Raw genomic sequence first — 17,909 nt, 5'->3', positions numbered from 1 at the left:
ATAATGTTTGCTGACATTCAAGATTTATGTGGCCTATTTCCTATAAACAGTGGTTTATGCTTGCTTTGTTTAGGTGCTGATGTTTAGCCAGAAGCGCACTTACCCTGTTTGGACTTCCCACATTTTGATAGTTTTATCCCTTGAGGCAGAAACTATATGATCTCCATTGGGCATGATGGCTACTGAAGAAACATTATGATCATGACCTAAAACCAAAATCAAACCTTTATTAAGTGGTACTGTAATAGTTTTTACAGAGCACACAGGACTTGCTATTTGTTTATCTTGGGCAAGCAGCTACAGCAGTAGTGCATGTTTTATGGAATAATCTTTACATGTAAACTTGAGGTTTTATGAAATAATAATTTATATTTTTAGAAACCACACAGTCCAGACATTGTGCATCCTTTAAAGTTGTTTCAAAAATATCTTTAAGACATTTTAAAACCAGACGCTCACCACTGCAAGCAACACTTCTACACAGTTACAAAAGCTGGTAGTTTAGAAGAGAGCTGCTACAGTGACTGCCTTTAAAATTAACAGTTAGATCTGACTACAGTATGCTGATGCACTATGCAGAAGATGTTTAAAGGAGAACAGGTCTTCAGTGAGAGGCATGCCAAAACTCACTGCAGAAGCTTAATGCTAAAAGACTGAATGTTTCCAGACATCTGGTATTAGGTTTTAATAAAACACTGTACTGCATTGAGTCAAGAACCAAGTAAGAAGCAACCGTATATACATGACAGCAACTTCTACTACTGCTGAGAGATCTGAGAGGAAGATGATCAATCAAGTCAGGAAAAAGCATCCAGATCATTTCCTTAACACAAACTCCTTACAACATCGTTTACATGGTTTCAGCTCTTGACTTTACTCATCCAACAAGCAATGGGACATAACATATAAAGCGTGATTAACACACTCTAAAGACTAGTCATTTCCAGTATTACAAAAAATTAGAACTTAAACTTCCCAAAGTGGCAAACATTAGAATTAACTGTTTTGAAATTTTAATATTATCCAGAACAAGCTGTTGAGTAGGTAGTCCAGTGTACAAGCTTGGCTATAACAGTTTGTATATAATTCATGCACTTGTCTTACTTTAAGCTCTGCAATTGTCCCTACTTAAATTGTTGGGATTAGAAATTTATCTTCTGAGATCAGTAGTTTAGAGTATATATAATTTCTCAACAGATTAGAGGCATTAAACAGCTTCCTTTTTTTCATCTGGAGATCTGATGTTCCTTTTTGCAAAAATTTATAGCCAGTAAGTTAACTAATAAGTTGCTTTTTTTCTTTTATTGGCAGTTAAGTTGCATCTTGCAAACCATGTACCTACGATGTACAACTTCACAATTTTCATTTCCATTTTTTCCACTAAGAACTCAGAGCCCCTGGTGAACTCCTACTAAAAAGCAATCACACCAGTGATCAAGTATCTGAAGTGTCAGAGAATACTAGTTTCAGTGCAAGTATGGTACTTTATAACTCCTCACTGAAAAGATTATGTATTTCTTTTTACTTGAAATTGAGTTGAAGGGATGTAACTGGCAACATAGGTGAAGCTAGTTCACCCACGCTCTTGTTACAACATTCAGTTCATAAAAATACATATACTGCACGTATGTCCACACAGAAATCTTTAAAGACCAAGAAAACCCCTGTAGCAGTACTTTATTTTCTTGTTATCAGCCAGCTGCAATGTGTGTTCTTCCTCTGTAATAGTGTTCTGTCGTGTTTAAAGAACTGTATGCACAAAAGTCAACTGCTTTGTTTTCTTTGGTATATATGTGTGTGTGTTTATTTTTGTAAGTCTCAAACATTCTCTATTCCTACTCACCACTTCTACAAGAAGATACTAAAAGCAAGACAAGCAGCAGTATAAAAACGCTTTTACATCAAGACTGTAAAATTAATAGTTGCTGTCACTATTAGAATCTTATAGTTGTGGTTGTTTTACTTTCCCATTTTTTCCTACAGCTTTTGAGCCTAATGCAAAGGGCATGTTCGTTTGAAATCAGACAAACATGAAAGCAGAAGACTGCATGGTATATACAGAACCTTTCGCACTAATTGCTTCCTTCCTGAAGCAGTACATCAGGAAAATAGAGGGGTGAAGAAGGAGGTAATTTTTTACTGATTTGAAGGCACAGTTTTATTGTCTAGTAAGCATTTAGTTTTTAGCATGAAACCCCTCTAACTGCCATTTCATTTCAATATCATTATGGGATGCTTCCCAGAGCATCATGCATAGCACATCTGAGATGCTATTTCATTCCATAGACACTAAACATATACCTTATTTACAGAGCACTCAAAGCATCAAAATATCCCCCCTCTTTCTTTTGGACAATACTCTGGTTTATAACCCCTTTCCACATCAGCAGTTTCCCTGGATTAAAAAAAAAAAAAAAAAAAATCTCTTCAGACTAAATCAATTCCTTTTATACCTTACCATGCATAGTTCTGATGCACTCAAAGCCCTGGAAATCCCATAGCTTAATGGTCATATCAGCAGAACAGGAGGCCAATAGTTTGCCAGTGTGGTCAAAGGAAATATCTTGCACAGAGTCTGTATGCCCCTTAAGGGTTCGTTCAAAGTCTCCTGTCTCATAATCCCACACCTGACAAGCGAACAGAAAATCCGTTAACAGCAACCTATTACTCTTTGTATTCTCCAGCCTTACATTTGCACTCTGCAGGCCAGTCTGGCACCTTATTCAATAATTAATTGAGCAAGAGACAAAGCAAGACAGCCCTAAAAAGCCTAGCAGCATAGAAAAATAAGCATTATTTTTATATGATTGTTACTTATAAATTAACTGAATTCATGCATCTTGAAAACTGTTTTTCAGCTAACTTAAAGCATTATAAACACAGCAGGAAAATAAGTTCCATTGTATCTAAAAGTCTTAACACCCAATACCCTTAGAAATAAAGAAGATCAATTTAGAAAACATTGGACAGAACAAATCCACTTTGTACAGACTGTTTTTCTCCATCCCTTTCTATGCTAGTTCCCCAACTCCAGCAATACAGCCCATTTTCAGTTGGTGGGGAAAGCATAATCTTCAACAGTCCCCACACACACTTTCCCAAGCTTTACTGTGGCTCCAGAATTTACTTGCTGCTTCAGAACCAAAGAGCAAATATTCTGCATACTAAAGAGCAATATTCAGAATGCATTGGTTTAGGAATGATAACCCAAACCACTCTGAAGAGTTTGATATGCACACATTAGTAGATTACAGAATTTGTCAGAGATTAAATAAACGTTTGCCATTAATAACTGCAAGATAGCATTAAGTCCCTATTCTCACCTCCTAATTAAGTCAGCCTTCTATCATCTAACCGCAAACAAAAGCCTTTGAAACAAAACAAGCTCCTACAGATTGTATTGTGTCTCTCAAGCACAAAATTAGACATTTAATTTTAAATTATATCCTAAACAAAAAAAGAAACCCAAAACCAACAAAAAACCCCACCAAAACACACCCAACAACAAAAAGAATCCATCATCCCAATAGATTGCAATCATTGGGAATGCAACAGTCAGAAATTAAGCTGTACAGTTTGACTTCAAGAATAGGGAAACTCATCCAGTGTATCCATAAGAGGGAGCAAAACCAAAGCTAATTAGGCTCCTCTATAACATCTAACAAACACAGACCTGTCACTATTTCAGCTGGCCCTGTCTGCTTGAAGAAAAAAAACCACCAGTCCTCTATGTTCAAGTCTGCTGTAGAAACAAGAACAGGTTAAAGCTTTTCATGCACTAGATATGGCTGACACTTCTTATTTTAATCTTCTCCAACAGGTAGCCACTATTAGAACAGCTTGCAGTTTTAAGCACATTGCTTAATGTGCTACTCAATGTTTTTCAGAACAGCACTTTTCCAAATAATTTTCAAGCCAGCATAGAAGAGAACAATGAGAAGTATCCTTTATCAGAATAATTCCCTTAAATTGTGACATTCAAACAACAACAAAATGCACAATCATGTCTTTATTGGATGCTAAAATGAGAAACTACTTGCCTACTACAACAAGTCTCTTCATGCCACTGTACACTGCAATAAAGGCCTATGAAGACCACTTAAAGTTACTGAAAGTCACGGGGACTTCATGGGACTTGCACGTCCCATTTAGAATAAACAGGAAGAGCTAATTTTCAGTTAAGAATACAGCTGCATAACCACTTTAACTCAGCTTTAAAAATAATCACTCCAGATGACTTGAGACAACTGTCTTCTTTCCTCTCATCACATCACTACTCTATACACTATGCCACTCCTCCTCTACTGAGGAGTCAAAATGCATTCTTCCCCCACCGATCCTTTATCTATTTCTTCAGTCTCTAAATGCACATTAGCTTAATTATTTTTTCCTCAAGTCAAAGGATAATAAAATACTCTTGAAGATATTAATTAGACCAGCATAAAACTAAAATTTGTAGATTACACAGGACATCATACTTGAAAGAACTGTCCCTACTGAAGCTAAAGCAAAATCTGAAACAAACAATCTTCCATCAGTACAACGTACGTCCAGCTTGCAGTACTGATGTTACATATTAGAGATCCTCTGACTTGCTTAATTTCATTTTCTGTAGCAAACACATACCTTTATTGTGGCGTCCTCTGAAGCAGAGACCATAACACTGAAAACTGGATGGAAAATTACTCGAGTGACAGGACTCCTGTGTCCACTCAATGCATACTTCTCTGGAGGACGAGGAATCCACTCTTTAGGGTCTCGTTTCTGACCAAGAGGTCCACCTGATGTAAATTCTTCCTTAGCTTCATTCAGCTTCGATTCTAATTCCATTACCTAAGTTTATGAATTTTAAAGAGGCCATTCATTTCTAGTTTTATACCAAGATTCACCTTCGCTCATTAATAATCCAAATACCAACTGGCTCCCAAACTCACAGTAAAGCAGAGACTGCATGGATCCAAACTGATTACCAACATTCAATAGTGTTGGTATTTCTAAAAACCAAACCTAAATTAATCATGTATCATTTATTCTTTGAATGATTAATGATTAAATTATTATTCTTCTCCAACTTCCCAAATATTTTAACAGGAAAAAAATTTCTACAAAATCACATTCACTCAAATGCTGTACAAATACGTTTGAGCTACTATTTTGACAAACTATTGAAGGAGGCTGTATTAACAAAAAGGATTGCTACTACTGCAATAATTTTTTGTATCCCTGAGATGGCATGCATGTTAACCAACAGCAGAGAAACTGAAGGTGTAATAAAACCCTAGCTATATTAACCTTTACAACAGATAGGTCTTTATTGTTAGCACACCGATTTTTTTTTTTTTTTAAAGCTTTTAATACACTCTAGATCCATTGAAGCATTACTAAAAAGAGTTTTGTACTGTCCACTTGCAGTAGAATCACTTGCTCTAAAGCACTGGAGTTAATGGTTTCTTCCCTTTAATGTAATGGCCAAAGACAACTGGCAGCACAGGTTTTTACCCTCTTTCTAAACCAGTTAAGCCTTCTGGAGACAGCTATTCAATCTTTCTACTCAAATACTGCCTCAAGGCACCGCTTTCATTTCCAGCTTCAGAAATTGCACATGCAATCCATAAACTGAAGTGAAGAAATTTTTATAAAGAAGCCGAGAGGATGTCTCTGCTAGTACTGAGATAGACAAAACATTTTCTACAACATGGATTTAGCTATTTTCCTTACTCAAGTCCTCAAAATTCATCTTTGAGGCATCATTTTCTAAACCTTGCATTTGTCTGACAAGGAAAATACGTAACATTTTGTTCAGTGATGAATGTTTGATTTCAGTCATAACTTTTTATACAAGCAAATCCATCAGATCTCTACTTACCTTCTTTTGTAATCTTATAACAGATGTCCATTTTTTTTCCAGAAGTCCAGCATACTTCTTATCTAACTCTTCATTCTGAGGAAGAGAAGCGTTTAAATAAATTAATAAATTCTAGTTCTAAAGCCTGTAGAAGTGTTTCTTCAAAGGTGACATAAACAGCTCATTTTAATACAATCTCTTGATCACAGAAAGAGGAATTCAAGCAAAAGACTATAATCAGTTTTACTAGTTAAACAGAACAACCACGCTTCAAATTTTAATAGCTACAATTTACATACACAGAAGAGAGGAAAACATTTTAAAATACAATTTTTAATTAAAAATACTGCAGCAGTACAGATTAATGATGCTAGATTCTGCAAATAAAATCCAAAAACTAGGACTAAACTGTTACCTATGTGGTCTTCTATCTTCATTACTTGAAAGCTTTTTAAGTGCTCTGCATATCTGAGAATATTGTCATATTTTGTTACAGGATTCCCCCCATCCCTCCACCCAACTAACTCTTATAAAAAACAACAGCAGACAGCACGCATTGACTGCAAGGACCAAGATATACAGAACTGGTAATTAGTTTCTCAAAGATAGCCTTCTTTTTCATATCCACCAACTAGAGCATTAGGAACTAATGAACTCCTACCTTCAGACTTAAGACTCTGCTAGCACTATTACTTGTTAGGACCATGCACTTTTTCTCTCATGGAAGCACACACTGTTTGAAAGTAGCAGCCAGCTGTCAGAGTAGGATTACATATACTCCATCTCACTTGAAAACCAGTTAGCCCAAACTAACTCTATTTTTTTTAAAGACTTGATTATAGTATACCTCAAATTACCACCATAATATTGCATTATTTTGTGCTACCTTCTCAAAGACAAGCTTTAAGTACACTCTCCCTGCATCAGTAACTGAAGCAGAAAGCAGACTACTACACCTGCCCTACTGAACACCACAGCTACCGGAGAAATCAACACCGATTTTGCAACTCTAATGAAACTTTAATGAAGAATAAGTTTCTTCCACTAAATTTTTTTCTCCTTTGGGCTCTAAGGAATAGCTGAGGAGCAACAATGAACAGCTGATGTTATTGTAAAAGCCAGAGGATTACTCTTTTTCCCTCCCACCTATTAACACAAGAAAGAGGAAGAAAAGCAACACAGAAAAACAAACAACATCAGAGGCACAGAAGAGTAATTAAATGCTGCACACTTTCTTTCCATGTACAAAATCACAATCTCATCCTAGAATAATTCTAAATTAGATGGAGAATAACAAAGGCATGGGGAAAATAACAATGCCATGCCTTACTCCATAAAAGCTCTGAGGACCGGCTACCTCGGTCAGAGACGAGATGTTAACCTACTACTTCAGGGGCATTTGTAAAAGCTGGAGTTATCTGCAGGAATAATCAATACAAAAAATGAAATCTCTCTTTGTAGAAGTACACTTGAATCCTTCCAATTTACTGAAATAATTTCTGCCTTTAACTTTTTTTTTTGTCATTTTAGTATAACCCCATCCAATTCAGATTTTCTTGCAAGAAAGTCATGTGGAACTTTTAGCAACTGCATTTTCTATTTCCCTCAGGACCGTCTAGCCTATTTAGATTGCCTTTTTAACCTTTGGGAAGAGAAGACTTAATTAGGCTGATAGGTAAGGCAGATAAAGGAATGGTATTAGGATTTTCAATTATAAGTATGGTATTGCAATTTGTCATTTCTACTTATTTATTAGATACTGGAAGCAGACTGGAGAAATTAAGTCAAACTTCGACCAAGCATTTTGGAAAAAGAACAATGCAAAGTTTGTAATAGAGAAAAAGGCAAGGATTTATCAAAAGTCAGCACATAGAAGTTTACTACTCAACCCAGGTGTCTCCAAAGAAACTTAAACTCAGATGAAATGCACACCTCCTATGCTAATAAGTGGAAAGTTTAAAAATTATACCAATAATCATCTGTTACAAAGGCAAATCAACAGAATTAAGTTGCAAGAAATGACTGGTCTAAGTCACCAGCATCCATACAGTCTAACAAAATAGAGTTGCTTACCAGAGCTGATCAACTATATTAACTATTCAGGCTTGCCCTCCTACTATACAGTTAACCAACCGGTATGCAACAGTTTCAGGCAATGATTTAACCACCGACCTAATCCAATCACAAAACAGACTTCCACCATTTGCTCTGTATGATAAAGGAGAGGACAAAAGCAATCCTGTTTTGTCTTCCTGTTTCTTAAACGTTACCATGTGAAGTCAGCCTCCAAAGCTGCATGGTCTTATACCATTTCAAATCTGGTTACAAGAGAACAGTCTTCAGTTTTCTAATTTTGTATTGTAGAAAGTTTCTGCTTTTATGCAGAATTCCATGATAAGATTTTTTTTTCCTCAGAAATCACCAAGTCATCCAATGATTATTTTTTAATTTTATGGCAAGGCAATAAGCTGTACGAGTTTATCACCTCCAGTTCTGAAACTGCATGAGCTAATAGGTAGATAACAGATACACATGTTCAGAATGGATGCAAATGCCATAAAATTATAAACTCTCTACTTAAAATATAGATGAGAAATCTTGTTTGAACTCACCACATCTAACTCGGCTTCCTTTTTAAAAACCGAATATGCCTCTTCATAGCCATTAGAACGAAGGTAATCTGCTATTGCTCGATTTCTAAAAAACAAAGAACAGTATCTTCAGCCACAATTCTGAATAAAAGAGTAGAGGAATTGTTTCAGACTTTTTATTTTTAAAAAAGCACAATCAACATCGAAGTCTTCAATGCAGTACAACACCTAGGATTACTAGGTTTGCTAAAAGCCCAAGCAAATTTTATAAATACATTTGGCAAACAGATTTCGCTTCAAGATGTCAAGAGCAGGATACATTTTTTATTTTAGGTTTGGTTAAGAGTTTGGGGTTTTTTAAGTTATCAAACATTGGAGTAGCATGAATATACTTATCAATCTGTATCGTACATAAAACCCATAGCATATACAAAAGCGACCACCACATCTACATATTCCATTTGTGGCTTTATCTTTGAAGGAAACCTGTTTGGGTAGAACAGTTTAGAGTACAAAATTTTACTTCAGTTAAACTTGAATAAAATGTTCAGTTTAAGAGAACAAGTCTTAGCTTTGTTTTTAGAATGATACAATAACTTTTAATTACATTACAGGAAGGGATATTGCCTGTGAACAAAATGTACAGTGCTTCAAATTTTACATTATTCTTCAAAATATTCTGCACTTTGACACAAGACAATTACCAAAGTAATCTGTCTTGAACCTCTCTCTCAAGATAGCATGCAATTGTTTTGGACCTACTCAAAGTTTCAGTATTATTCTAAGACTTCAACAAGCAGTCAGCACCTTTTGTTTAAGAGAACAAGACTAAGGAAACCCTGCATTTTCAAAATTTACTTCAAATGGATAAATATTTTCAAGTTACACAACAAAAGTCTGCTTAAGAGAAGTCAGCTCAATGTTCTAAACAGGTAAAATTACTTTCAGTTACTTTATCAGCCTCCAGAAGGAAGCTTAGCTTTGTTTTCTTATTATCACTTACTTGCTCAGGAAGGGATATGTGTGTGTATACATACATATATGGGGAGGAGGGGGGGAAAAGGCATACACATACTAACATATTTGAGTAAACTGATACACAGATACTTTAAAACAAAAATCAGAAGGTCATCTACACAAGGCATTCAAGAGAAAATTAATACCCTTTGGTAGCTGAAGAAAGAAGCAATAATGACTTTTTGTTCTGAAAAGAATTTGCTTTTCACATGAAAATTCTTCCTGTGGCTTTCATCATATTCTTTCCTACCTTTTACATGTATTCAATCTCTTCTTGGACATTCAACTCTAAATATAACTCTGCATTCAAGCAGGAATTCAAAAATACTTTTCCCCATGAACAACGTATGCTAAAACAAAGTATTGCCTCCTCATCAGACCTCTAAAGTAAATCCTAAGTCTCTGGTCATTTCCCATTTCCATTCATAACAGTTCACAGATTACTTCCATCTCCCCATTAACGCATGTACTCTCTGAAGTTTTTGCAAAAAAAACCCCAAAACAACCAAACTTCAGAGAATTGCTAAAAAAAAAAATTGTAATCCTGAATGTGTTTAAACCCCAGAGCTTCTCCAAATCTAATGAACAAACAGTTGTAAAAATCAGAATTTGAAGATAGCTTCTATTCTACGCTACTTTAAGAAGTAGAACAACTGTATTTAAGTATACTAAACGAAAAAGTAAAATGCATACTATATTTAATATAAAGGGGGTTGACTCATTACTGGAAAAGTGAAGAAGCTGTATTAAAAAAAAAAAAAGAGAGAGCTTACCATGGACAAGAGACACACCAAATGCTAAATGACAGTTGGTCCATACTTTTGAAAGGAATAAAAAACCAAAACCAAACCAAACTCTATGTAAGTTTATGAAACTGGGTATCACGCGAGACATGGTCATCCTGATTGCTACCCACCACTCACTCTCTATAATGATTTATTACAGAAGAGAAAGCAAACTAAGGCATGGAACTTGACAGCCTATTCCTAGCCTTAAAATCTGGGAAGAATTCCATATCTTACATTGAATTAAGGTGGGGGGGGGGTTGTGGGTTTTTTTGTGGGGTGGGGTTTTTTTTATTATTTTGTTTGGTTTTTGGTTGCCTTTTTTTTTTTCTTTAAATATACCCTTCATTTTAAATACAATTTAAGGAGTCAAAGAAAGATTGTAATCACAATGTAGCACATTCTGATCAGATCCTTATCTACATTTGGGAGTAAAATAAAAAAAGAGTCAGAATTTACTCAAGATAAAAGTAGAATTCACAAATCAGTTTGGAGCTGCTTACTGTAACCCGTTCATAACTTTGTAACTGAAGTCAAAACAAAATAGAGGATAATAAATTATAGCAAATTTAAGAATCCATTTTTATGCCATTAATAACTTTGAAATAATATTTTCACCATTTCACAATTCTATTATCAAATACCAGCGGTTGTATCAAAAATAAGAGTACAGAGATCTAAACCATAATACATGGTACTTGATCAGCACATGAGCAGAGCCACTCTGTAAAATCTATTTGGAAAGAAAAGTTAATATTTAAAGTTTAATGAAAATGCAACACAAACTTAAAAATAACCACTCCTTACAGTTCATCTCGTTGCCTTTGTGACAGCACCATTGTGGCTGCAATGTCAGGTTAACGTGATTCAGCAGTGGCTGCTTCCTCAAGCTCTAAAGTCTTAGGAACCCTGGATCCACAATTCAGTCTGCCACCGAGTGGCTTAAATCAAAAATACTTTTCCAGACGTGAAATCCAATAGGAAATCCAGAGGTATTCAATGCAGAAGATTCAATCCATCTAGAAGGTAGAGAAAGAGACACCATTAATTTCCTTTAAATAAGCATTCAGTCACTCTAGACCGACGTGAAGATTACTGCACTTGGAACAAGCTGACTAAAATCGTAAATGCAATTTTATTTTGCTAGTCTGCATTATGCCCAGATGCATAACGCATAAATGCTATAAGCACATCTCCAACCTGGACTGAGTAGCCTGGAGAGACTCGTACACTTTCTTTATTCCCCGTCTTCCCACCATTACTCCTTCAAGAAACACGGAGCTGAAGAAGACATCTTCAGTCACAGCCCACTTCTAGTTTGTAGACAACTCCATCATATTTTCTTGTGATGAAAAGAACTTAGGCCTACCGTATACAGCCTACTTTTTGCCCTCATGATTCCTATCGAAAAGCTACCCCCCCCCCCCAATCCTCTATCCTTATGCTAGATTTTATCTTCTGTAGATTTCTCTCTTCATCAAACTAAACCCAGCAAGGTTCATTCAGTTAATTTTCAATACACACTAGAGATCAGCTAACACTCTCCTGTATCTTTCAAGCTTTGGAGGAGAGTTTAAGGAAAGAAGAGAACATTCCAGAAAGGACTATGGAAGACGCTACGGCACAGTTCAGGCCATAACCAACGGCATCAAGGCACACTCAGTTTGCACTGTAGCTCATTTGTGGCATTATACTAGGCAGTTCTCAAGGTTTAACCCAAACAGAATCTTAAAGACTATGGCTATAATTCAGCCCGTGAACTTTACAGGTAGATTATTACACAGTTATATTAGACAAATTACTTTTTCTATTCTAGTAATACTATCTGAAGTTCCAGAGAACCACGTTCTAAAAGACAATACTTGCCTTCTTTTCAGTCACATGTTAACGCAGTTTACCTGCAGTTAATCTTTTATCTCGCCCATATTTGGGGTACAGCAAATTTTCTAACAGATCTTCAATCTTACCAGAGTAGCACAATTACCATGGTGCAGAGTTGCCACAAGCCTGTTACTTCAGCTGGGTTCAGGCAGTGACTCGATCACTACACATCTGACAATGCAAGCTAATTCAGAATATAGGTGAAATTTGACATATTCAAGATAGTGTTCAAGTCAGTCAGAATTGTGCCTCTCACAAATTACTTTTTTCCCCCCCTCACACTGTTTAATATCTTCTTATGCAGTGACATGAAATTCAGTATTCTTAGTGTACAATCTACTTCAACTGGACAGTTTTAATCTTAGTCAAGGCGACATCACCAAAATCATTTTAGCAGCACTGCCTTTTGATTTCTGCACTGCAGGTACTCCTTTGAAAAGCAACATGATTATGAAAAATGCTGAAGTTAGCATTTCTTGCATACCTGACAAGAGTCTGTATATAACACATGATTTATGCAAGCCGTTAAGCAAGTTCGACCAACCGGCTTTTAGCAACAAGATAAACTGAACACAACAATACCCAAAGACTGAGGAAATAGTAGTTGGGTTTGTAAACTTTCTACTAACTACTTTAGGAAACACGTGTTCCCACTGCCTCTCCCCTACTGTTTCTCCACTAGACATACAGGTACACAAGGTTCACTGTATAAGTTGGATAACAATTTTGATAAGGAGCTTGTTTTAAACCAAAGCCTTTCTTATATGAAAAAATTAAAGAAAATACTAAGCTTGTATCATTAACGTCTACTTATCCATCACAGGGGATCAGGAGCTTGTTTCTAAACCTATCTAGGCTCTGCTGTCTGCTTCAAAATAAGCTTAAGCTGCAAGTTGCTTGTATTTCATTCTTCTGGTGGATTTTCCACGTCAAATGCTGTACACCAAAATACTGCACTGCAAGCTGTTTAGGACTCTAAACAGGCAAGACGTTATTTAATTAGTTTGACCTCTTCCCTAATAGCTATTTCAGAAACAATTCAGTTGAAAACTGGTATCACAGGCTGCATCCTTTCAGAGAACAGAAGCAAACATTTAACTTATTCTTGTCCCACACCTCGCTTTGACAGGTAAAGAGACAACTGGTTTTCAATAGATGCATCTTGTTCACTACACAGTAGGAGTATCGCATACAAATTAATGGAGATCTAGTTAATATAAAAAAAAAAATCTATTTAAATCATCAGAAGAAGTGCCCTCTAGAGGGCAATGCTGCTATAAATTTAAGTACTGAAAAATAAAGGCTTATAATGGCTGAATCTCTGCACTTCAGTATGAGCATAGCAACGCTTTCAGTAGCGATAAACATTGTGGAGAAGAACAATATAAGGCACTTCTTTATACACAGAAGTACTGTTTGAAGCACTGAATAGCCAAACACAAAGATATAAACTTCCAAAATCTGCTTGTAGTACTACCATGGTAAAAATCATGGTATTAAAACCAGAAGGTGGTTTTTGTATTATGAAATACCACTAAGCAGTGAATGCCTTCTAAATCCAGCATCGGTGCTATAACTCTAGTAAAAATCATACTCCAATATTTTGTCCATTTTGTCATTGCATCTAGGAGATGCAACTATAGCACTTGCCTAAAAATAACAGCAGCTGTGTCTATAAGGCAATCCTTGACATGTCATCTAGTTAGAAAGGCACATTTTTTCCCCCTCAAATGTAAAGTAACCCCAAACTTCTCCTGTATCCCCAACACTTAGCAACACCTGGCCTGCTCCATTGCTCTAACTCTGAACTTTTATTCAGAAACAGATCTTAGTACTAAATAAATTTCAACAGCTACAGGGCAAAGCAGCTATTTCTGCTATTAGCAAATTACAGCTGATCCACAGTAAGTTACCAATCGACTGATCTACAGTATCTTGCTTCTCTGCAAAGTGTCTGTTCCAAGCACCCTTCTCAGTATTCCTGACTTTTTAACTACAAAGGCACCTGAATATAAGGCAAAGTATTTTTAGGGCAGCTTCCTCCATATACACCCTTTTACAAAAGACAAAACAAAAAGAACGAAAACAAACAGAAAAAAAACAAACCAAAAATCTACAAACAAACAAAAAACCACCCAAGCAAAAATGTTCAAAAACAAAAAGCCAGAAGGACCCAACTTTAATTATACACCTGTGCCACTTTTAGAAACAACAGAGACTGGATGAATATTGTCCACGTGCATTGCCTTTTCTTTAGCTAGAGAAGGCTTTGTGACATACAAAACTCAGTGGAGCAAGACTAACCAGTCCTCCTCCATTGCCTATCAAGGTTTATAGTCACCACTGCATTACACACACACCCGCAAACAACCTCAGTAATGAGAGGAAGCAAGCATTCAAAGAGAACCACTGGGAAACAAAAACCCATAAAAAAACAACACCTGGTCATTACATCTTGCCCGAAATCTGTCATTTCTACTATCAGCAGCTTACTGTGAATAATGTGGTGTCAAGACAGAGCTAGATCTTTTTTGAAAGAAAAGATGTCTTTGTATGAAAATTTTTATTTGTTCTGTGTAAAGTACAGGAAAAAAAGACTGAACCTAAACAGAGCCATCCATGGACAACAGCTACTAATTAAATGTAAAACAGGATGTGTCTTTTATCAACAGCGCCACTTACACTGCAGAAAGTTTTAGTTTCTAACTTAAGACCTATTTGATTCCATATCAATAGTCTGCATATATAAAAGCACCGAGTGGCAAACCTCTGCATATGTACAATCTTGGAACAGAAGTGGGCTACAAGTGTTTTCAGCAAGATCAGTTGTCTTTATAAGCGTTTTAAAATTTGGAGCTAGACGTGGCTGAACGCATAACACTGGAACAGGTATGACACATTCAATGTTTGCCTCTTACTCCCCCCGGCAGTACAGTATCTGCTCAGTTTTCTAGAATGTACAGGTACCTGGCGGGAAAAGAAACATAAGACATCACCCACTACAGTTCAGGTAGGCTACTTCTTTATGAAACAACACAAACCATTCGAAAACTATATGTAACATCCTCCTCAGCTCCATTAACAGTAACATATCCTCAACAGACAACTCCATCTCATCTCAACTACTAACTTTTTCACTTAGCTAAAGATCAGCTTTTATACTTGGGACTGGGAGAAGTGGCTGAGCAATAAGGATAAAAGATCTAATCCAACCCTTCAGTGCTGTAGGACTGGAGCGGCATACTAAAGCATAATCTTTTAAAAATAAATAAACAAAAAGACAGTCAAGAATCATCACAGGCCAGAATTTTTTCCCTACAAAAGCTTCTAAAACATACAGAACTGTTGATAAAGAGCAACAAATTGGGCAGAAAAACCTGAAAAGCAGAAGAATCCTTCCCTCTAAGGGAAGGTGGAAACAGCACAGTATAGGTTCTTCTAACTTTCTCATTAAAAAAAGGTGGAAGACCCTCTGTCTTTCCGTATCTAAGAATCACCTCCCATCTTCCTAAACTGGGATTCAGAGATTCCACATACATAGCTTCACCACATACAGCCTTCTGCTGGAGCCAGCTGCACTCACCACAAGACTCACCCACACTGCGCTGAGGACAGGACACATTGACTCCTATTGAAATTGCTTTGAGGCTCAGAGATTCTGCCTGACATGCATTTAAAGATGGTCCCACCCTGATGGTGACTAAATGCATACCTTTTGCAACTGGTTAGTGTCAAGGCAGCCAGCTGAGTCTAACTTCACACTTGAAGTGGACCATCACGGATCTGATATTGCATAGGAACCACCCTCTTCCTGAGGGTGACTAAGACATCCTAACAATTCAAAAGACAGTTTCTTCTTCCTGACTCTAAACAGTAGGTCCTTATACTGATGTATATCAGTGTGGTTCGAGTGTTTCCTAGATTACTGGAAAACTTCACAATAACTTAACAAGAGAGACCTGCTAACCATTCAGAAGATGCACAAATAGAAAAATGAAACAGGTTCAGCTATCTTTGTTACCTCTTTGAGACAGCTATATAGTAGGTATTCTAAGCACAATAGCTGAACAGATACAGTAAAAGCAATGAGGTGGGGGGGGGGGGGGGGGAAATCACTTTCAGGCAAGAGAGAGTCAGAACTCCCCTCAGTTCATGATACATCATGCCAATAAGTGATAAGCCTTGGCTCGTAGGTATTTCTAGAATGGTGTTCATACTTGCTTCAGGAGACATTTAAATATTATTTTCCATAAGTATTCTCCAAATATAATTGAGAAACAGATTATGGAATCAAATTAGCCCTTCAGCATTTTAGTCTCAACCTGCCAAAAATACCTGTTCATTTACCTAAACTAGCATCAAGCAAGAGCAAAGTTAACTGGAATTAAAATTCCTAAAACTGCCCATTCTGTACACATTAAAAAAAAAAATCAAATTTAATCTGTAAATTCCTTCAGAGTTCATTATGTTTTTGCTTATCAGAGTACACTGGATGCTAAACAGTACTAAAATTTGGTTTGAATACATATGTCTGGTAAAGACACTGTGCCCTGAATTTGACATTTAGCTTTTATCTATTTCAAGCTGATCATCTACTTTGCAAACCTACAATGAGACTAAACAGAAGTTTTCAAACACACTTGAAGACAGAAGTTTTTAAAATCAAAACCATCCTGCTTTCTTAGTTTTAACTACTAAAATAATGTTTCTGGACTTGTTCCTTGACTTATTGATTACTGCTGCTAATTACTGTATAGATACCTATAGACACCACAGCTTATCCAAATATTTTAAAGCAGCATGAAAGTGTTGTTATTTTTTCTGTTTCACCTACTTCTGTTTTACTACTGTTATGACTTTGTTTAGCAACTGTAATAACTCATTGCTACAGCTTTAATCAGAAGTTTTTATCTGTATGTGGCAGGGTACCACTCAACTCTTTCAAAGTAACACATACATTGTACTGTGACAAAATTGAAGCTATAAATGCAGAGGTCAAAGAAACCATTAGCTACTAGTTATTAACTCATGATATAAATTATACCACCTTCAGTAAGATGCTACACTGGTCCCTGCAAGTTATTAGTTCAGTCAGGGATTTAGGATCCCAGAAAGAATGAGGGCTTTTGTCCTTTAAACTGCCTTATGGGAATCACACCACAGGAAGGAACTGCACTGGGTGCTTACCAGCTGCCAGCGCCCAGCAACCAAGCATATTAACTTCTCCATGAATGTTGCCATCAAGAGGGTGTTTCACATTAAGTTCTTATGAAGCCCTTCCAAATCCAAGCATTTTCATAAATGTATCCTCAGATACCAAACTGTGCCATCACAACCAACCTTAGCATCTTCCTCAGTATTTTATCAGCAAGACCAGTTCAAGGTTCTCCACTGTCTTTCCTTTACTCCCATCAAGTGTGTCAAAAATACTGCTTATGGATCAACACCATAAACAAATCACTGAAACGGCTCAGCTGACTAAATACCCATTTTCTACTCTTCAGAACAAGTTATAGTAAAAATCACTCCCAATTGAGATATGATCCATCTAAATTGCAAGTTAGCAAGTTAAATGATTACATATTTTATTAGAAACAACACATACACCAGTAAACATAAAATATATAAATGGGAAGTAATGTTTGTCAAACTCATCTTTCATTCTGGACATACACTTGCTTTGCTAGACTCCGTTGAGCATGCCTCTGTAGCATGAGCAAGACCCAGTCTAACATGCATGCGTTAGGATCGGTGCTCTCCTTTCACTGTGACCATGCTACACAGCAAAAC

General features: G+C 36.4%; 1 protein-coding gene across 2 annotated transcripts in view; it reads right to left on the bottom strand.

Moving 5' to 3' along the window:
* Positions 1 to 17,909, bottom strand: part of PAFAH1B1 (platelet activating factor acetylhydrolase 1b regulatory subunit 1) — a 37,842-nt gene that overhangs the window by 8,507 nt on the left and 11,426 nt on the right. For both annotated transcript variants that reach the window (XM_076354744.1, XM_076354745.1), the window contains exons 2-7: positions 11,046 to 11,257; positions 8,458 to 8,542; positions 5,867 to 5,941; positions 4,627 to 4,833; positions 2,459 to 2,627; positions 104 to 206 (exon numbers count right to left, since the gene is read on the bottom strand). In XM_076354744.1, the coding sequence (XP_076210859.1) occupies positions 104 to 206; positions 2,459 to 2,627; positions 4,627 to 4,833; positions 5,867 to 5,941; positions 8,458 to 8,542; positions 11,046 to 11,077 (671 nt within the window). In that variant the 5' untranslated portion in view covers positions 11,078 to 11,257. The remainder of the gene's footprint in view (positions 1 to 103; positions 207 to 2,458; positions 2,628 to 4,626; positions 4,834 to 5,866; positions 5,942 to 8,457; positions 8,543 to 11,045; positions 11,258 to 17,909) is intronic.

This window comes from Aptenodytes patagonicus, chromosome 17, assembly GCF_965638725.1.
Source record: "Aptenodytes patagonicus chromosome 17, bAptPat1.pri.cur, whole genome shotgun sequence".
Taxonomy (NCBI): Eukaryota; Metazoa; Chordata; class Aves; order Sphenisciformes; family Spheniscidae; genus Aptenodytes; species Aptenodytes patagonicus.
The sequence above is the reverse complement of the archived record's forward strand: the minus strand, read 5'-3'. Positions and strand labels throughout refer to the sequence as shown.